Here is a 23,016-nt window from a genome sequence, read left to right on the forward strand (position 1 = left end):
CACCCCATCTTTACAGTCACCTCTTCCAGTACAAAACACATACACCCCATCTTTACAGTCACCTCTTCCAGTACAAAACACATACACCCCATCTTTACAGTCACCTCTTCCAGTACAAAACACATACACCTCATCTTTACAGTCACCTCTTCCAGTACAAAACACATACACCCCATCTTTACAGTCACCTCTTCCAGTACAAAACACATACACCCCATCTTTACAGTCACCTCTTCCAGTACAAAACACATACACCTCATCTTTACAGTCACCTCTTCCAGTACAAAACACATACACCCCATCTTTACAGTCACCTCTTCCAGTACAAAACACATACACCCCATCTTTACATTCACCTCTTCCAGTACAAAACACATACACCTCATCTTTACAGTCACCTCTTCCAGTACAAAACACATACACCTCATCTTTACAGTCACCTCTTCCAGTACAAAACACATACACCTCATCTTTACAGTCACCTCTTCCAGTACAAAACACATACACCTCATCTTTACAGTCACCTCTTCCAGTACAAAACACATACACCTCATCTTTACAGTCACCTCTTCCAGTACAAAACACATACACCCCATCTTTACAGTCACCTCTTCCAGTACAAAACACATACACCTCATCTTTACAGTCACCTCTTCCAGTACAAAACACATACACCCCATCTTTACAGTCACCTCTTCCAGTACAAAACACATACACCCCATCTTTACAGTCACCTCTTCCAGTACAAAACACATACACCCCATCTTTACAGTCACCTCTTCCAGTACAAAACACATACACCTCATCTTTACAGTCACCTCTTCCAGTACAAAACACATACACCTCATCTTTACAGTCACCTCTTCCAGTACAAAACACATACACCCCATCTTTACAGTCACCTCTTCCAGTACAAAACACATACACCTCATCTTTACAGTCACCTCTTCCAGTACAAAACACATACACCTCATCTTTACAGTCACCTCTTCCAGTACAAAACACATACACCCCATCTTTACAGTCACCTCTTCCAGTACAAAACACATACACCTCATCTTTACAGTCACCTCTTCCAGTACAAAACACATACACCCCATCTTTACAGTCACCTCTTCCAGTACAAAACACATAGGCTACACCTCATCTTTACAGTCACCTCTTCCAGTACAAAACACATACACCTCATCTTTACAGTCACCTCTTCCACTACAAAACACATACACCCCATCTTTACAGTCACCTCTTCCAGGACAAAACACATACACCCCATCTTTACAGTCACCTCTTCCAGTACAAAACACATACACCCCATCTTTACAGTCACCTCTTCCAGTACAAAACACATACACCCCATCTTTACAGTCACCTCTTCCAGTACAAAACACATACACCTCATCTTTACAGTCACCTCTTCCAGTACAAAACACATACCCCTCATCTTTACAGTCACCTCTTCCAGTACAAAACACATACACCTCATCTTTACAGTCACCTCTTCCAGTACAAAACACATACACCTCATCTTTACAGTCACCTCTTCCAGTACAAAACACATACACCTCATCTTTACAGTCACCTCTTCCAGTACAAAACACATACACCTCATCTTTACAGTCACCTCTTCCAGTACAAAACACATACACCTCATCTTTACAGTCACCTCTTCCAGTACAAAACACATACACCTCATCTTTACAGTCACCTCTTCCAGTACAAAACACATAGGCTACACCTCATCTTTAGAGTCACCTCTTCCAGTACAAAACACATACACCTCATCTTTACAGTCACCTCTTCCAGTACAAAACACATACACCTCATCTTTACAGTCGCCTCTTCCAGTACAAATGAAAAAGTCAGTGTGACTGAAAAGATTTAAGTTTCTTTTTATTAAAGAGCTGCAGGAAATTCTGGAACATGTCACTGTTTGATAAATAAAAAGGGATTATTTGTGTTTGCCAGCTCCTTAAATTCTTGGTACTGGTTTGCATGCACTTAGGTTGAAGTCATTATAACTCATTTTTTAGCCACAACACATTATTTCATGTTCACAAACTATAGTTTGGCAAGTCGATTAGGACATCTACTTTGTGCAAGTAATTTCTCCAACAATTGTTTAGACAGATTATTTCACTTACTCGGGTTTCAGCCCCATGGGGGGGACATAATGATGTCACTGTCATAGACATTGTGCGTTCATCAGTGGGACCTAAACATGGCCTCAGTCAGACAGAGCCAGATTTAGGCTGGCAGCAGCTACCTGGCAAAAATGCATCAGACTCTGACTGCAAAAAGATCAAAACAGCTGAACTGTTTTGAGAGCACAGACTTTCATTTAGTTTGTACAGCTGAACTGTTTTGAGAGCATGGACTTTCATTTAGTTTGCACAGCTGAACTGTTTTGAGAGCATGGACTTTCATTTAGTTTGCACAGCTGAACTGTTTTGAGAGCACGGACTTTCATTTAGTTTGTACAGCTGAACTGTTTTGAGAGCATGGACTTTCATTTAGTTTGTACAGCTGAACTGTTTTGAGAGCATGGACTTTCATTTAGTTTACACAGCTGAACTGTTTTGAGAGCACGGACTTTCATTTAGTTTGCACAGCTGAACTGTTTTGAGAGCACGGACTTTCATTTAGTTTGTACAGCTGAACTGTTTTGAGAGCACGGACTTTCATTTAGTTTGCACAGCTGAACTGTTTTGAGAGCACGGACTTTCATTTAGTTTGTACAGCTGAACTGTTTTGAGAGCATGGACTTTCATTTAGTTTGCACAGCTGAACTGTTTTGAGAGCATGGACTTTCATTTAGTTTACACAGCTGAACTGTTTTGAGAGCACAGACTTTCATTTAGTTTGCACAGCTGAACTGTTTTGAGAGCACGGACTTTCATTTAGTTTGTACAGCTGAACTGTTTTGAGAGCATGGACTTTCATTTAGTTTGTACAGCTGAACTGTTTTGAGAGCACGGACTTTCATTTAGTTTGTACAGCTGAACTGTTTTGAGAGCACGGACTTTCATTTAGTTTGCACAGCTGAACTGTTTTGAGAGCACGGACTTTCATTTAGTTTACACAGCTGAACTGTTTTGAGAGCACGGACTTTCATTTAGTTTACACAGCTGAACTGTTTTGAGAGCACGGACTTTCATTTAGTTTGCACAGCTGAACTGTTTTGAGAGCACGGACTTTCATTTAGTTTGTACAGCTGAACTGTTTTGAGAGCATGGACTTTCATTTAGTTTGCACAGCTGAACTGTTTTGAGAGCACGGACTTTCATTTAGTTTACACAGCTGAACTGTTTTGAGAGCACGGACTTTCATTTAGTTTGCACAGCTGAACTGTTTTGAGAGCACGGACTTTCATTTAGTTTGCACAGCTGAACTGTTTTGAGAGCACAGACTTTCATTTAGTTTGTACAGCTGAACTGTTTTGAGAGCACGGACTTTCATTTAGTTTGTACAGCTGAACTGTTTTGAGAGCACGGACTTTCATTTAGTTTGCACAGCTGAACTGTTTTGAGAGCACAGACTTTCATTTAGTTTGTACAGCTGAACTGTTTTGAGAGCATGGACTTTCATTTAGTTTGTACAGCTGAACTGTTTTGAGAGCACGGACTTTCATTTAGTTTGTACAGCTGAACTGTTTTGAGAGCACGGACTTTCATTTAGTTTGCACAGCTGAACTGTTTTGAGAGCACAGACTTTCATTTAGTTTGTACAGCTGAACTGTTTTGAGAGCACAGACTTTCATTTAGTTTGTACAGCTGAACTGTTTTGAGAGCACAGACTTTCATTTAGTTTGCACAGCTGAACTGTTTTGAGAGCACAGACTTTCATTTAGTTTGCACAGCTGAACTGTTTTGAGAGCACGGACTTTCATTTAGTTTGTACAGCTGAACTGTTTTGAGAGCACAGACTTTCATTTAGTTTGCACAGCTGAACTGTTTTGAGAGCACAGACTTTCATTTAGTTTGTACAGCTGAACTGTTTTGAGAGCACAGACTTTCATTTAGTTTACACAGCTGAACTGTTTTGAGAGCACGGACTTTCATTTAGTTTACACAGCTGAACTGTTTTGAGAGCACAGACTTTCATTTAGTTTGCACAGCTGAACTGTTTTGAGAGCACGGACTTTCATTTAGTTTGCACAGCTGAACTGTTTTGAGAGCACAGACTTTCATTTAGTTTGCACAGCTGAACTGTTTTGAGAGCACGGACTTTCATTTAGTTTGTACAGCTGAACTGTTTTGAGAGCACAGACTTTCATTTAGTTTGCACAGCTGAACTGTTTTGAGAGCACAGACTTTCATTTAGTTTGTACAGCTGAACTGTTTTGAGAGCACAGACTTTCATTTAGTTTACACAGCTGAACTGTTTTGAGAGCACGGACTTTCATTTAGTTTACACAGCTGAACTGTTTTGAGAGCACAGACTTTCATTTAGTTTGCACAGCTGAACTGTTTTGAGAGCACGGACTTTCATTTAGTTTGCACAGCTGAACTGTTTTGAGAGCATGGACTTTCATTTAGTTTACACAGCTGAACTGTTTTGAGAGCACAGACTTTCATTTAGTTTGCACAGCTGAACTGTTTTGAGAGCACGGACTTTCATTTAGTTTGCACAGCTGAACTGTTTTGAGAGCACAGACTTTCATTTAGTTTGCACAGCTGAACTGTTTTGAGAGCACAGACTTTCATTTAGTTTGCACAGCTGAACTGTTTTGAGAGCACGGACTTTCATTTAGTTTGCACAGCTGAACTGTTTTGAGAGCACGGACTTTCATTTAGTTTGCACAGCTGAACTGTTTTGAGAGCATGGACTTTCATTTAGTTTACACAGCTGAACTGTTTTGAGAGCACAGACTTTCATTTAGTTTGCACAGCTGAACTGTTTTGAGAGCACGGACTTTCATTTAGTTTGCACAGCTGAACTGTTTTGAGAGCATGGACTTTCATTTAGTTTGCACAGCTGAACTGTTTTGAGAGCACAGACTTTCATTTAGTTTGCACAGCTGAACTGTTTTGAGAGCACGGACTTTCATTTAGTTTGCACAGCTGAACTGTTTTGAGAGCACAGACTTTCATTTAGTTTGCACAGCTGAACTGTTTTGAGAGCACGGACTTTCATTTCGAGAGTTCTGTGTGGAAAAATGCTAAATGTAGGTTTGTGTGAGAACAGCAAAGTTTTCAGATCTCTATCTCTCTCTCTCTCTCTCTCTCACACACACACACACATACACACACACACACACACACACACACACACACACACGACTGAACTTTGCACACTCCCAGGCCCCCTTCCTTTTCCTTTTGTTCCGTTCCCATGTAGCATGCAAGGAGGCAACGGCTGTGTGTTACTGTGTACGTGTGTGTGTGTGTGTGTGTGTGTGTGTGTGTGTGTGTGTGTGTGGGTGTGTGTGTGTGTGTGTGTGTGTGGCTTAGCCCCTACTACCTCTCTGATGTGGCTTCAATTTCTTACTTCCTGGAGAAGTCATGGGGAGCAGGGAGACCGATGTCTGTGTGTGTGTGTGTGTGTGTGTGTGTGTGTGTGTGTGTGTGTGTGTGTGTGTGTGTGTGTGTGTGCGTGCGTGTGTGCATGCGTGCGTGCGTGTGTGTGTGTGCATGTGCGGTTTTGCAAAGACCAAAAGCTACAGACCTCCGGATCCCCTCTTACACAAATAATCTCTTCTTTTATTTAGAGAGTAAACAAAACAAAACAAAAACAACGACCAGATTCTTAAGTATTTTGTGCTGTATAAAAAAGGGGTAAAAAACCCGACAACAATCAGACATTGAACAGTCACAGCATCCACCCACGTGAGTGGCTGGATGTGCATTGAATTGAATGCTCAGACATTTCAGTGCACTGATTTACAAATAGCTCACAACTTTGTCCTTATGATTGACATTATAATGGTGCATTGGTTAATCAGCAAGAGGTATACACACACGATAAGAGAAATGTTGAATTCCAAAATGAGTTTGAAAATTAAGACCTATACTGCTAAAATATAATTGCTGACCGACATGAAAGTAAAACATTATTCGCTAATGTAAAATCGAACATTAATCACATTTTTGAGGATGCCATCATAGCTGAGTTAGAAACATTCAGTAATGAACCGAAGCAATGAATGTCTAAAAATGGTTGCAGCGGCTAATGTAATAACTTTACATTAGTCTAATAAGTTGCATTAACAATTGGCAGTGGACTTAATGTAGTAAATGTCCCAGTAACTAATGACACAACCTTTTTCCTGCTAGTTATTGCTAATAATGAATGATAATGAATAATGACATGAATTCGGCTATTGTTGGGTTTTATTACTATAATGAGAAGATTGACCTGCTATATTGACTATGATTGTTTGGCACTTCTTGCCTATATTTCTTTTATTTTTTATCTTTGTTTTTTGTTTTTGTTTTCACCATGTTCGAAATAAATCTAATCTAAAATCTAATCTAAATATTGTAATGATAAAATTCGGTCCACAACTGTCAACCATTCACAAAATGTGATTTTATTATCATTATCATTATCATTATCATTATCATTATCATTATCATTATCATTATCATTATCATTATCATTATTATACTGTGTGTGCTACATCTGAAAAAGCAATGAATGTGAATATAGACTATGGAAGATAATCTTTGGTGATCATTGTTAACAGCTGAATATCAACTTTGCTGTTAATGTAACAAGCAACAATAGCGTAATGATGATGTAAAAAAATCACTACTTCAATGGGGGGGAAATCAGATTATGGCATTATTTGCTGCAAATGAATGCCTTAAAGAGGACATGAGACATTTGATCATGTGACTCTAGTTCATTTGCATTTCACCTTAGACAAGACAGGAGGACACTGCTTTCAAGTCTGACATTTAACTATATTTGCTAGAAAGACAAACATTTCAGGATCAGTAGAATCAGAATCAGTGGGATTCTCTGACTGGCGAAGCATTAACATGTTCAGACGCCTATAGATGATTGGTGACATTTCAAACTACTAGGACAACAAACAGTGACTTCAAGGGAAGGTTCAGTAAATTACTAGGAGAACAAACAGTGACTTCAAGGGAAGGTTCAGTAAATTACTAGGAGAACAAACAGTGACTTCGCGGGAAGGTTCAGTGATTTTAGAAGGCTACTATTAAGCGAGAAACATGTTTCATCGTAGCCTCGAGGTTAAGACGTTGCCGGCAGCAGCTAGACATACACACTGGAACGTCAGCTTGACGTGGGCGTCCAGGGAAAGTCTCCCCAGCAAAATGAGTCAATTGTGTGATTTCACTAGGATTTCTATAGAGAGCCAAAGTGAACCTCACTTCCTGCCTTTCTCTGTGTACTGAAATATGAATGGTGGTGAACGGAGACAGACGTTACTTTTTTTTTATCCCGTTTGAATTGTGCCGCGGGATACACATACTGTATCGTGTTTGTCAAAACATAACTTTGCAAGTCAAGAAAGTCACAGTTTGTGGTAAAACTGTGGCACTATAAGTTATAAATAGTTATAATAGTTATAAAGACTACGTTCATAGTGACGTCTGTCCCGCCAGTCCATGTTGTTGATGGTGTGACGTGATATTGTGCTGCGACACGAGAGATGTAGTCGATTGACAAAACTAAACCTTACGTTTCAGTTTCAGGACAAACTGAGTTAAATAGTTATCTTTTAAATTGACAAGATTTACACAAATGGGATAAAAAAAAAGTAACGTCTGTTTCACCACCACTCATATTTTTTCAGACACTGGTACACAGAGAAAGGCAGGAAGTGACGTTCACTTTGGCCTGCATATACTTGGTCACAGCTTGTACCAGGGTAGGAAATGTACTTTTTAAACTAGAGCTATTTTTGCCTATGTGAAATATATTTATATATATATTTATATATATATTTGCCTATGTGAAATATATTTCGGGGGCATTTTGGATAATTTCCAGGGCAATTTTATCAAATGTTGGGAAATACCTTTGTTGCACCTATGTAGCATGACAGACCAATCAATGACTCTTATCCAAGCATATGTTGTTTCTAAAAGTTCATAAACAATCACATATCCGCAGTTTTCAACAACACTGTCGATTGTCTGGCATGTTATTAATGCACTTGGCAAAAACATGAGTGAACTAGCTGGCCAGCTAGCTTGTGCTGCCTGTCAGAGGTCAGGTCAATAACGCTAGTAAGAGGAGGGGCGAGGGTTGTACGGATGCCAGGCTGGCCATTTTCGAGTCACGCCTTGCAAATACACAATCGTGTTAAAATACAGAAAGTATTACACTCTTTATTTCACCCCAATTCCAAGGGCAATTCTAGATTTTTTTTTAGGGGCATTTCCCCCCCGAGCCCCCACTAATTTCCTACCCTGGCTTGCACTCTCTCCTGTTATCTCCCATCTACATTATAGAAAACTTGCGCTGTTCACGTCAGCTGCATTGAGTCACATTTTTGGGGAGTTGCACGCCACATACGCCGGCAGGCTCGCCATCAGCGGCGTAGCCCTCTGCCCATACGACGAGGGCTTTGACGCCCCGCCATAAATATGGCTTTAATCACTAAGCAGCCTCTCAGAATGGGCCAAATAGTTTTCCATTACAGCTTGCCTTTATGTGAAATCAGCAACCACAATCTCTTATCATTGTTAGCATTGCTAGCACAAGTCAATGGGGTATGAAACTAAACATTTTAAAATCACATGCACGCCGTTATACTCCCATAGTTAGCTGTAATAATAGTAGGAATAGAACTTGGTCAAATCACTTTTATTTAAAGCAATGGTTTCATACCCTAATGACTTGCACTGGCATTGCTAACAAATGCTAACAGGAGGCTAGTGCAGAGACAAAAACTCCGATGTGAAAATGTTTTGAATATTATAATAGTGGACATGGTTAGTGATAACTTACATGGTCAGACCAAACGTATTATGTCAGCACGCTTCCAGTGACGTAGGGTCTGAATCACAAGCATTTCCGGGTTCTGCCAGAGGAAATCCCCCCGGCACCAATAGTATCATGGAGGAAGTCCGGCTTTCTGTGTGCATTGGTGCATTGTTCAAAATGTCCCTTATGCCTGTCACGCATTTAGTTTGGGTCTTATAGGGTGCGGTCCTTAACCACTTTTCAAGACTTCTACACCAGATATGTCTATCTACAGCTGGCTACTGCGAGTGATAACTACTGTGGGACAGGCCTCTAAAATCACTGAACCTTACCTTTAATATTCAGTGCTTCCAACCCATTCTCCCCTACGGGTTGATATTTCAGAAGTAGGCTACAGACCGACACGCCCTGTAAAATAGCTGCAATTACATGGAGCCTTTCAATATCAGAATTAGTAGTCCAATCAGAGTAAAGATGGTTTGAGAACCACTGTGCTTGGATCAATCAGAATAGCTAATCGAACTTCATCACTCCCTCAAAGCCGTTGTAGGTGAAGGGTTGGAGCACGGGGCTGCAGGTCTCTTGAGCAAGGCAGGCCATCCTGTTGCTGTGGCAGCTCTGCTCGCTGCCCGGGGCAATGTACACGCTGTCAGGAGAGTGGACGGACGGGTCCTCGTCAAAGTAGTTGTGGGGCCTCAGGAGGACTCCGCCCCCGTTGCCCACGGTTACCGTGTTGGGGATGTCCTCGGCGTGCGGGATGTGGAGGAAGCCGGTGGTCACCCAGGCAACCAGGTCCTGAGACGGGGGAAACGGCACCAAATGTAAACATAACACAAACTTGATTGTGTGTGAATGATCCAATACAACAACATTATACCAAACCGCACCACGCGACCTGTCATACTGTATATCACAACAAAGCATGTCATAGAGCCGTGTCAGTGTCACACTTTGCCTCAGTCCAGCAGTGTCACACTATGAAAAATATGGACGTAGCCACCCATTGTTTTTTGGACTCACGTTTCATCTTGGGGTCCTTGCGCAGCTCACGCGAGACATCACGAGATGGGGGGTTTCCCAGAGCCGCAGCTCCGCCTGCTATTGGTCCGTGATCGGCAAGCTGCGCAATCACTGGACAGGCGACCTGCCAATCACCCCCGAAACATAATCTTTTTCTATCTCTATTTCAGTGGTACCTGTGGTATGGGTACCAGTGATGGTACGCGGGGCTCCCTCCCTCTCATATGTTGGGTCATTTATGAGGTTGTACTTGGTGTAAAAAGTACGTTACTCTAAATGGGCGGGTCCTGCCTCAAGTGGCCATTCGAGGAACTACAGCGTACAGGATCACTTCCGCAGCTTCCTCTGTAAAACCCCGAGCTAGCCCAATGAGTTCACCGCGAAACACTCCAGCTATACTACAGCTATACTCCAGCTATACTCCAGCTATACTACAGCTATACTACAGCTATACTACAGCTATACTAAAGGTAAAGTAAAGTCCCACTGATTGTCACACAGTGAGTGAAATTTGTTCTCTGCATTTGACCCATCACCTGGGGGAGCGGTGAGCGGCAGCAGTGCCGCACTCGGGAATCATATGGTGATCTAACCCCCCAATTCCAACCCTTTGATGCTGAGTGCCAAGCAGGGAGGCAAATGGGTCCCATTTTTATAGTCTTTGGTATGACTCGGCCGGGGATTGAACTCACAACCTCCCAGTCTCAGGGCGGACACTCAGACCACAAGGCCACTGAGCTACAGCTATACTCCAGCTATACTCCAGCTATACTACAGCTATACTACAACTATACTACAGCTATACTACAGCTATACTACAGCGCTGCCCAGCACAGTGACTTGAGCCACCATGGGGCCTCGAACTCTCATTGCTTCCAAAATTTGACGAAAAACTTTTGAGGGATTTGGCACGAATCTGGTGTGGGGGGGAAACCGGGCGGGTGGGAAGGGGGAAGGGGCGTCCGCCCATGGGGAGTGCTAAATTTAGGAAAGTAACTTACGTACAGAAATTTTGCCTAATCTTCTAAATATGTTCTCATTGTTGTAAGTCTGTGTAATATTAACCTTGCAATGTTGTTGTTTTTTAGTGGGAAAAAAACGGTGATAATTAGTCACGTGACCCATATGTATTTAACACATCTGTGAGCGCTCATTAGTCAGAGGTGCCCACATTCTTTCCTATGAAAGAAAATCTGGATGGATGGATGGCCGTGGGCCAAAAATAAATGATGTTATGTGAAATTACATTAAATTATATTATTTTATAGACAATTCTAAATCTAAAATACGTCTTCTAGTTTCATATGGTAAAAGTATCATCAAGTTAGCTTTAAAAATGAGCCCGCCACAGTCAGGTATATGGCGTAGCTATCACGAGACTTCCCCACAGCGCAATCCAACATCTCATCCATATCCCAGAAGAAGCGGTCATCTATAGCCAAACGTTACAAGCTTTGCTAACCGAAAACCTAAGATAATCATCAAATCACATTCTGTTGATAGTGTCCTTGCTCATGAATCATGCAAACTCTGTAAAATGTTCAATGTCTGTAAAATTTCACATTCACATCATTTATGCTTGTTTGTATGGACTATTTTATATGAAGATTTCATCTCAACACACACACACACACACACACACACACACACACGCACGCACACACACGGGGTCCACCCGCTATGCCGACCACCCGCTATGCCGACCTTAGGTTTAGGCGTGGGGGTGGGAGAGGTTAGGTTTTGGGTTAGGGTCTGGGGGAGGTTAGGTTTAGGCATGGCATGGGGGGAGGTTAGGTTTGGCGTGGGGGCTGGGAGAGGTTAGGTTTTGGGTTAGGGTCTGGGGGAGGTTAGGTTTAGGCATGGGGGGAGGTTAGGTTTGGCGTGGGGGCTGGGAGAGGTTAGCTCCACCGCCGCCTCGCTCAGCTGGTTCTGCTTGTGGGCTATCGGCATTGCGACCTGTCGGCACTGCGGCCTGTCGGCACATAGACGCGGCACCACACACACACACGCACACACACACACACACACCTCATCTTCGATACTTTCGTTGTCTTCAATGTAATTGCTGAAGTCGACGGCTGGAGTCCAGATGTTGTTTTGGCTGTATAGACTGCTGCTAGTCTGTTCCAAGTCCTTATGCTTAGTGATGGCCACCTTATACCTGGAAGGAGGGAGAGAGAGAGCAGGTAGAAGAGAGAGGGTTAGGGAGAGCGATAGAGAGAGAGGGAGAGAGAGCAGGTAGAAGAGAGAGGGTTAGGGAGAGAGAGAGAGAGAGAGAAAGAGAGAGCAGGTAGAAGAGAGAGGGTTAGGGAGAGAGAGAGAGTGAAAGAGAGAGAGCAGGTGGAAGAGAGAGGGTTAGGGAGAGAGAGAGAGGGGGGGAGAGAGAGCAGGTAGAAGATAGAGGTTTAGGGAGAGAGAGAGCAGGTAGAAGATAGAGGTTTAGGGAGAGAGAGAGGGAGAGAGAGAGAGCAGGTAGAAGAGAGAGGTTTAGGGAGAGAGAGAGCAGGTAGAATATAGAGGTTTAGGGAGAGAGAGAGGGAGAGAGAGCAGGTAGAAGAGAGAGGGTTAGGGAGAGAGAGAGGGAGAGAGAGCAGGTAGAAGAGAGAGGGTTAGGGAGAGAGAGAGAGAGAGAGAGAATGAGAGAGAGCAGGTAGAAGATAGAGGTTTATGGAGAGAGAGAGGGAGAGAGAGAGCAGGTAGAAGAGAGGTTTAGGGAGAGAGAGAGCAGGTAGAAGAGAGAGGTTTAGGGAGAGAGAGAGCAGGTAGAATATAGAGGTTTAGGGAGAGAGAGAGAGAGAGAGAGAGAGAGAGAGAGAGCAGGTAGAAGAGAGAGGGTTAGGGAGAGAGAGAGCAGGTAGAAGAGAGACTTACTGTACTTACTGTAAAGTGTTAGCATGACATGACATTTAGGTAGCAATCCTCTTGACCAATGGGTCAAACTTGCTGTCCGAGGCATTTTTGCACAAAAACTTTGTCATTATGATCTTTTGACGATATATTGATCTTTGATTTTGCAGCTTGAACAGAATGTGAAGAGACCTGGCCCAGGACATGGCCCTCTCCTCAGACTAACTCTGGACCAGGACATGGCCCTCTCCTCAGACTAACTCTGGCCCAGGACATGGCCCTCTCCTCAGACTAACTCTGGCCCAGTATATGGTCCTCTCCTCAGGCTAACTCTGGCCCAGGATATGGCCCTCTCCTCAGGCTAACTCTGTCCTCTCACCTGGCCCAGGACATGGCCCTCTCCTCAGGCTGGCTCTCGGGGAGGGGGTCCCCGGCGAAGCTGAAGACCTGGAGCCGGTAGGAGCGCTGGTGGCCCCAGCGGTTGGTCTGGTTGCTGGCGATGTGGAGATAGCGCGGAGTTTTGGTGCCGTAACGCAGAGCTGCCTCCTGTGGCGTGAAGAGTGTGAGATGGGACGTCATTTTATTTTCCGTTCAGCAATCAAGATGCAAGAGTTGATTTATTGATTTGCAGTTCCCCCCAGAGGAAATCGATTCTGAATAGTGTGAAATGATCCATTGGTCTCTCTTTTGAGTAGCCAGTCCTTTAGCCCTTTTAGCTCATGTTTTTTCCTCCAGCATATCAATAGGCATAATCTTCCTATTCACTTTTATGACTTTTGAAACGTAAATGCAGTTTTTTTACGTGATTTTTAGAAAACGCTTCAAAAGCCATAAAAGAGATTCACGTTCGTGAAGATTATCCTGCTGAACCCAAATTACCGCTCCCGTTAACTTTTGCTAACCACAGACCTTATTTGATGCATTTAAGTGAAATCCCCATTCTAAAAACCCATTGACTTTTCACCGTAAGATCCAAAATGTCCACGACTTCTGCCTTCCGTCTACAAAAAGAGTCATACCTGCGGTACTCCTGTGCTGCTCTCTCCTGCGCGTAATACAACTCCATCCATTCAACTCCATGGGAATTGTAGGGATCCATAGACTTACAATGTAATATTCTTGGACACACATGTGCACAAAGTGAGGCTTTGCAAGCGCCAAGTAGACACGGCTGATTTGGCTTGGAGGAACGAGTTGAGGCTTATTGTGATATGATGTTGGTGATAGACAGTTTAAGCCTAGGCTTAAGAAGTCAGCCTGGCTTCATTTAGCTGCGTTGATGGAATACCCCCCTGTTCTGTTTTGAGTTGTTTCTCCACCAGCTGAGGGATCATGGCGGAGCGTTCAGGCATCCAGGGCAGCGATACATTGACATACTCCATGTCTTTGGTCTGGAATACATTCTTCAGTCCTGGAGAGGAGTCAAAACACACACAAAACCATCCTCTGTCATTTAGGGACACTGAACATTGCACATCACATGCCTTAATGGTTTTGTTGCCGTTTCCACCTCCACTGCCAGGCCATCTCCATGCTCAGGTCTCTCATTTTAATGTGATGATGCAGTCCAACGTAATAATAATAATAATATAATAATGATGATAATAATAATAATAATATGTGTGTAATAATTTTATATATATATATATATATATATATATATATATATATATATATATATATATATATATATATATATATGGGAACTTGACATTTTCTGACATTTCCATAAATGAGAAACTCTCCCCTATATATAACTTAAATGTAAAATGTGAGAAATGGCATTAAACAGTGGCATCCCACCAAAACCATAGAAATAAATACTTTCCCCTTTATTTTATGAAAATATTTATTTATCAAGATGGACTACGGAGATGAAAGTAAGCAAATCACTCAAAATATCAAAATACCTGCATATTCAACCTTCTCATTGCCAACAATGTGCAGTAGCACACCAAAATCAAAATCAAAACAGAAAGACAGCAAGGCAGCCAACAAGCTGCAGCACCAAGACACCAGTGGGGCGGAGCTAAACAGCACCAAGAGACCAGTGGGGCGGAGCTAAACAGCACCAAGAGACCAGCGGGGCGGAGCTAAACAGGGCGAAGGCAACTCCATGCAAATTGATCACTTGTAATGGTCATCAACCCTTACGCTAGCTGCATAGTGAGTGCATAGGGCAGAAAAGAGAGAGAGAGAGCATGTAGCCTATAGCTCTATAGGAGATAGCCTACTGAAAAGAGAGAGAGAACATGTAGCCTATAGCTCTATAGGAGATAGCCTACTGAAAAGAGAGAGAGAACATGTAGCCTATAGCTCTATAGGAGATAGCCTACTGAAAAGAGAGAGAAAGTATGTCGCATAGGCATAGCTCTATAGGAGATAGCCTACTGAAAAGAGAGAGAGAACATGTAGCCTATAGCTCTATAGGAGATAGCCTACTGAAAAGAGAGAGAGAACATGTAGCCTATAGCTCTATAGGAGATAGCCTACTGAAAAGAGAAAGAGAGCATGTAGCCTATAGCTCTATAGGAGATAGCCTACTGAAAAGAGAGAGAGAACATGTAGCCTATAGCTCTATAGGAGATAGCCTACTGAACATTCACACAGCTCTGTCTCATCCAAGTGAGTCACAACTTGAGTCAGAAAGGAAGAGGAAAATAACTGAACCAGCTGCAGCTGCAGCTGCAGCGAGAACAAGAGGGGGAATGGCATTCCTCCTCACGTTCCCCTTAAAACATGCAAGTCTGTCATGAATCAAATCAAGGGGAAAGAATCAGTAGATCTCAGTCATCTTTAATGACCTTTTGTAAGATATTTCTGTGTAGCTCTAATGGTAATGAGTACAATAAGAAAAAACAGTCAAGCATTCCTCTTGGGGGAAGGGGGGGGGGGTGTCCGGAGGCCCCCACCCTGCCTAAGTAAGGTTCCCACAGTACATTTCCACCACTGGGAGGTACATGTATACAAGACATTTGGAAGGGATACCTTGTTTCAAGACCCTCTCCCAGGCACGTGCAGAGGGGGGTGCTAGGGGTGCACCTGCCCATTTTCCCCTGATGCCCAAAGTGCCCTTTTTGGGCACTTTGTTTTATGTTATTTCTTTACAGTGAAGGCATGATGCCCAACGCCCAGTGGCCTTCAAGAAGAACTTAAGAAGATTAAATAACATTTGATCAATCAATAAAATGTTGACCTTTCAACCAGAAGTTAAGTAATGGTCTGTGATGTGTGATATTGGCATATTACCATTAGGCATAGTGCCCTATGCCTAATGGTAAAACCGCCTCTGAAAGGGGATATTGTGTCTGATTATTCCTGTTAATAGCCTTCAGAGTTACAGATTATGTGCTGTAGACTACTCTATGTAATGACAGTTCAAAGGTAGATGTGCACAAGGAATCGCAAAGGGCTTTTAATTTTTGGTAATGCAAAATTACTCTAAGAGTAATGTAGTTCTCAACGTAAGTTCAAGCCAGGAAGACTATAATATCTTTTACACTTCCTTAATTCACTTTATATCTCCACTCTTCAATCTACTCACAAGATCATAATAAGCTGTCAATTTCCGGGTTTCAATGAACTATCAGCTGGTTGCCGCCCAGTCTCTGTTAACCAATTGCATAGTGTCACATCACTGCTCTCATCACCTCTCACCCTACGCACCTCCAGTGTAAGCCTATCACGTTGCTCCACAACCCAGTCGCAAGCCAATTGCTTGGAGGCGGGTTCCTTAAATATGCTTGTTTCTGCCTCTTTCAGCCTCTCAATCATCGCTGCTGTCAGGCTCGCACCCTCCTCCTCCCCTTCTCCTCCCAATCATCGCAGACCTATCCGATTCTTCAGTCGGAAGAGTCTCCATGAGTCTCAGAAGGAGATCACCAGCACCACCAGTATCTAGACACTGCAGGGGGATATATCTGGATGCTGATTGGGCTGGTGCAGCTCTCTCAAGATCTCCCTGCGGTGTCTAACCGCCAAAGACTAATAACAATACTTTATTCTCATCATTCTTTCTGTCGTAAATTATTCACTTTATTGTAATAAATATCACTTTATTCATCCTTTGGTCTCTAGTCTCTCCTGATTGAACTATAACGAGTTACGTTTCCTGGTAGGTAACCAGTGGTCGAATTGGGGGGGAGCTAAGGGGAGCTGAGCTCCCCTAAGAAGGACATTGGCTCCCCTGAAAGACTGCTTTGTGAAATGTAGGGGGAGCTCTAAAATATTGGCTGTTTCTTTTTCAGACAGGTTATAGAGTTCGATTTTCTGTACTGAAATAAATAATACTACAAATACGTCAAAGTTGTGTCTTTATTTTGCTCTAAATCGCTTATTAACGTTCACACTTCGATGTTTATTATTTCTATTCCTGCTGGGGCCATCCATGCGTGGCGGCGCTGCAGTCAAATCCCTCACCTAGTTTGCACGTTTGACTTGTCTTTACTTGCCGGCTGTATTTGAAACTTTAAAAAATAAAAACAAACCGTGATGGCATCCTGGGCGATTGGCGAAAATGTCTAAACGAAATCAACCTAGCCTCGCACAATTTGGGTTTGCCAAGAAACCTAAAACGACAACTAATGTTGAACATTCTGCACCCGTGCTTCGCGTCAGCTCAGAGGGGGAGAGATCAGCTGTGTCAACCGCAGCACACAGCAACGCACCAGGGACGTCTACAGCGAGTTTGCCGAACAGGCAGCCGGTACGAGAGCCGCTGGTGGTTGATGTAAACATCAGCTCGGACTCAGGAGAAGAGAGCGAGGCTCTATGGGACGTTCACAATGACAGCTCGGAGGAGAGTTCAGGTGCTGAGCCGTCGGTTGACAATAATAATGACAGCTTGGATGAAGAGAGCGAAGCTTCAGTAGCCGCTCCTGCTGCAGCACCAGACGGCCCCGCGGACCCCGCCCCCACCACAGACACAGTGCTGTGCACAGACCCACAGGTATTTATTTTAGAAACATTATTCTAGAAATATTTTTTGTTAATTAATATTTAATTTTACAGCATATTGATTGTATAGGTTATACAGGATTCTTGAAGGGGTGTTTTGAGCAGAAAAAACGTTGCCTGTGTGTCCCCTTGCTGCTTTTCTTTACTCTGATTAATAAATGAGTTCGATCATCCAATACGGCTAGTAGAATGTTTTTCACAGGGTCTTTAACCCAGCAAGCACCGTTCTAAAAGAGGAGCAAATGATACATTTGTTTATTTATATTGAGACCCGTTATGTTGCCAAATTGCATCAATTAATTTGCTTCAAAGTGAAAATTTCGAGGGGGGGGACAAGTCCCCCCCCCCTCCCCCCCCCGTCCAACCCCTCAAAAAATTTGGCTCCCCCAGGACCCATGGTCCAATTCGAACCCTGTAGGTAACACAGTAATGTAAAGGATTACTTTTTAATGGAAGTAATCTAGTCATGTAACGAGTTACTTTTAAAAGTAACGCTGCCCAACACTGCACCTGTTCAACGGTGGTGACTCGGGCAGAGTTACTGGAGCTGGGTGGCTCGGTAAAGTCGAGTGACGACAAAGTGTCTTTCATTGTCGCCGAGGATATTTTCCTTGAGAAGAGAAAAGGTGTAGTCTCCGTCACAACTAACGTTCGGTGCAATCCCTACTGAGAACAGTGAAGCTACTGTAGCTAGCAACAATCCCTACTGAGAACAGTGAAGCTACTGTAGCTAGCAACAGAGAGCTGATGTGCTTCATTCCTGCATGGGCGAGAAGAAGGTTGAGAATGGCTTCACCACGCCCGGCTCCTATAAGGATGATGCTAGCGCCCCTAGCAGTGGAAAGTGAAAGTTTTCATTTTCTCCGAACCCAATATAGGATGTTGGTGTCAAAATAAAATATAGTGGTTCTGTAGGGTCACAGAGGGTCTGTTCCGATATCCTGAGTTATCTCAGGATTATTAGAAATAGAACCAGCAGTAGCCAGGTTCAGAGGCCTGGAGTTGGGAACCACTGGTTATAGGCTACAGTAGAATAGATCAAACTGTGTCTATTATTATTATTATTATTATTATTATTATTATTATTATTATTATTATTATTATTATTATTATTATTTGTCTAGCTCGCCGGCTTATTCTTTTTAGCTGGAAATCGCCCACACCTCCATCACACTCACGCTGGATTCGTGAGGTAATGTCATTTCTTAAGCTAGAAAAAGTCAGATGTACAGTCCAGGGTTCTCTGGAAAGGTTTGAAATGACTTGGCACCCCTTCTTAGATTATTTCCATAAGGAATTTGACGCAAGAACTTTAGATTAGTAGCCCCTAACAGCTCTACCCTACCCTCTTCCCACCCCCCTCTTGTCCTTTCCTTGTCTTTATTCTTTTTGTTTGTTTGTTTGTTTGTTTGTTTGTTTGTTTGTTTGTTTGTTTGTTTGTTTTTTACACTTGGTTGTCATTGCATCACAAGTATTCAGGAGATTGTATACATGTATGACATCATGCAACCTTGCACCTATTTTGTATTGTCTGTCTTCTACGGGGTTTGTTTTTTCTTGTTTGTATTGTTTAAAAACGAATAAAAACTATTTGAAATAAATTATTATTATTTGTGCCCCTTAAAAATAAAAATTTAATTAAAACAGAAAAAAGTGGGCACTTTGGCCCTGTATAGAGGAAGAGCCTGGTTTATATGGAGGCCCACTACTCACCCAACACATCCAGATCCACTTTGAAGTTGATAAAGTGGGTGTGGATGTTCCCCAGGACGTTCTCTGCGACCTGGTGTCCGTGTTTCAGACTCCCGTCCATCAGGTAGGAGGAGGTGATGTAGCCGGTGGCGTGCACCTTGGCCTCCACCGAGCCGCTCTGGTAGAAGATGAAGTCCCACATGTAGTCATAGTTCCCGATGGCTGTGATCGTCCTGAACACCAAGGCGCTGTTGACCATCCCACCGTAGCTGTTGTGGAAGAAGTCTGCAAAGTGCCTCCGGAGAGGCTGGCCCGTGTTGTGCTCAAACACGCAGATGGAGTTCCTGAATCGGACCGGGGCTTGGATATCGATGTAGCGGTACGTGTCGATGTAGATGGCGTCGTAGGGGCAGTCCACCCCGCGGACCAGCTCGTGGGCAAAGCGTCCTATCCCGATGCTGGAGTCCAAGAACTTGGTCAGGATCATGCCTGGTGTCACCGAGCCATACACAGACATGGCCTCCTGCACGCTCAGCTCGTAGGCTATCCTCTCCCCCTTGAAGCGTACATCAAACACCCGCATGCCCGTGAGGGAGCTCAGCCCGAAGGCAAAGCTCCAGTCCAGGTACAGGATGTGGTTGTCCTGAACGCTGAAGCGCTTCCCCTCTGTGTAATACTGCTGCGGGCCCAGCTGCAGGGGTTCGCGCTGCGGTTTCAGCGAGGCGTAGTTGCGCACTTCTTTCTTGTACACTATCTTCTTCACAGATGCCGTCTCATATTTCTGCCGCAGGTCGTCCACCGTGTCGAAGTATTGGCCATTATAAAGCAGCCGCTCCACTCTCCAGTCGGATGCGTTGACGCTCTGGTGGTCGATCAGCGCTTCAAAGCCCACCGGGTGTATGTACAGGCCGGCCACGTCCCTGAAGAAAGAGATCCAGGTTTTTCTGTCCCCAGACTGGACTCCGCGGGGCATCTGCTCGAACGCGTTCAGCTCCTTGTCCTTATCCACGTCGAAACTCTCTTTCATGAGCTTGCCGAGCTTGGAGAAGACCTCGCTGTACAGAAACTTGAAAAGCAACGCGTATTCCCCGATGGTGACCGTACGCGCATTGATGGGGAGCTCCGTCTTGTACCGCTCCACCGTGACATCTCTCCAGCTGGTGGGGTTGGGGAGAGGACCCACCACGTACTCCTTGATGTGGCCCTTGGCGCCGTGGAACACCACCGCCGTCGCCTCTCTCACCGGCTTGGGGCCGTTTCCATCCAGGTAACCCAGCGCCTCCGCTTTCTTGGGCAACGAGAGGTCTATGAGGAATAAGAAGTTCTGCGAGGGCTTGGTGAGGTGGTGCGTGGATATATCCAAGTCTTTCTGCTTGAGCATGAAGTCGCGTACCTGCAACAAGGTTATATAGTTAACTAAAAATAAGTAAACACGTTGTCCCCGGCCAATGATGTAGATTCACCCTTGGGTCAGTCCCATTCATTGTCAATGTCGCCCCTAGTGGCACAAAGGCAACTTTACAGTGTGACGTACAAATTAATAGATGACGTTGGTGGGGGACAACTAAACTAAAAATATAGGTGTGTGTGTGTGTGGGGGGGGGGGGGGGGGGGGGGGGATTTTTGTTAACTGAAATAAAAATGAAAACCAACTGAAACGATATTGTGTAGCCTACTTACAAAACGAACTAAAATAAAATAAAATAAAAATATAGAGAAAAATGTCTTTAGTTAGTCTTTATCAATTTGGTCAAATCTGTCAATACAACAAGCATGAGGAGGTATTGGTGCATGTTTATTGAGACGACAGTTGGATGTGGACATGACTGAGTCGATTGCCTTCACAATTTGTTGCGTTTGTATTGTCATACCTATTCTAAACTTCTTGAATCTTGCCCCTGACAAATCCCCATCAAAAAAACTCAAACTAATAAAAAACTAAATTAAAACAAAACATTTGTATGCAATAAAAACTAAACTGAAATGAGCAAACCCACCCTGGAAACTAACTGAGACTGAATGGAAAGCAAAAATTCAAAACTAAGTACAAATGAAAAACGAATGAAAAATAGAAAACTATAATAAGTCTGACCTGCAGGTACTCCTCCCGGGTGAGGTCAGCGAACACCCGGGTGCGCTGGTCGTGTTTCCCGGGCGGGGGATGGAGACACTGGCCGGAGCACTTGGGTGGGCGACCGGAGCGCACGCTGATCAGGACGATGTTGAGGATAACGGAGACGACACCGAGGAAGATGAGCACCCATTTCAGCAGAGAATTCATCCTCTGGGCTACCATTACGCACGGGGCCTGGAGGAGAGGAGGAGGAGACGAGAGGAGGAGAGGAGGAGAGGAGAGGAGGAGAGGAGAGGAGGCTTTGGGCAGCTGTGGAGGAATGAGCCCAGACGCGCCAAATACAGTAAGCGTACTGTACAGAAGAGAGGAGGAGGAGGAGGAGGAGAGGAGGCACACCCCAAATGTTCCCGGTTTCCCACCCCACCCACAAGTCTCCCACAAACCCCCCCCCCCAAAGCCCTGTAGAGTTTATTATGCATGTACATGACAGACACAAGGTGTGACATCATGATTAGATGTACTTTAAATGTATTCCTCCCCTCTCTCCTCTCGCTCTCCCTCTCTCTGTTCCCACCCCTATCTCTCTCCTTCCCCCTCTCTTTCTCTCTCTCTCTCTCCCCATCGCTCTGTCCCCCCATCTCTCTCCCTCCCCCTTCCCTCTCTCCTGTGGGATGTCATCCAACCTGGTTGTGGATATGCACTTGCTCTTTCCAGGACTCTAAACCGATATATTTCTTCTGATTTCTCACTTTAGGCCCCTTAAGTGTCTGTTGATTCTCCCATAGCCATTTTGTATCTGCCTACTAGACATTAGGCTACTTACCTTCACTGGTCACTGAAGTGAAGACGGTTTTTGAACAATGAAAGCCTTTTCTCCAAGGTGGAGGTGTGTGGGAGACCCACACGTTTGTATACATTCCACCCCCCCCCCCCCTCCCACACACACACACACACACACACACACACACACACACACAGACAGCCCCCCACTCCCCGAAAAAACAGTCAGCCCCCACCCCCCCCCCCCCCCCCCCACACACACACACACACACAGACACACACACACACACACACACACACACACACACACACACACACACACACGACAGCCCCCCACTCCCCCAAAAAACAGTCAGCCCCCACCCCTCACACACACACACACACAGTCAGCCCCCCACTTCCCCAAAAAACAGTCAGCCCTCCCCCCCACACACACACACACAGACAGACAGACCCCACCCCCCTACACACAGACAGCCCCCCACCCCCAAAAAACAGTCAGCCCCCCCCCCCCCCACACACACACACAGACAGACCCCACCCCCCTACACACAGACACCCCCCACCCCCCAAAAAACAGTCAGCCCCCCCCCCCCCACACACACACACACACAGACAGACCCCACCCCCCACCCACACAGACACACCCCACATCGATATCATGCCGATATCAAACCTTACAAACACAACACAACAACAAAACCACAAGTGGCCGGAGTCCCAACAAACTCGATTTATAGGTC

General features: G+C 44.3%; 1 protein-coding gene across 1 annotated transcript; it reads right to left on the bottom strand.

Moving 5' to 3' along the window:
* Positions 1-5,678: 5,678 nt before the first annotated feature.
* Positions 5,679-21,715, bottom strand: aoc2 (amine oxidase copper containing 2; the record flags this gene model as incomplete). Its single annotated transcript, XM_083648877.1, has 6 exons — positions 5,679-9,699; positions 11,953-12,085; positions 13,151-13,310; positions 14,060-14,182; positions 19,441-20,812; positions 21,512-21,715. The coding sequence occupies 6 exons, from the start codon at positions 21,713-21,715 to the stop codon at positions 9,418-9,420; spliced, it is 2,274 nt and encodes a 757-aa protein (XP_083505003.1). The 3' UTR covers positions 5,679-9,417.
* Positions 21,716-23,016: the final 1,301 nt, after the last annotated feature.

The sequence above is a fragment of the Poromitra crassiceps genome, assembly GCF_964638095.1.
Source record: "Poromitra crassiceps genome assembly, chromosome: 13".
Classification (NCBI taxonomy): domain Eukaryota; kingdom Metazoa; phylum Chordata; class Actinopteri; order Beryciformes; family Melamphaidae; genus Poromitra; species Poromitra crassiceps.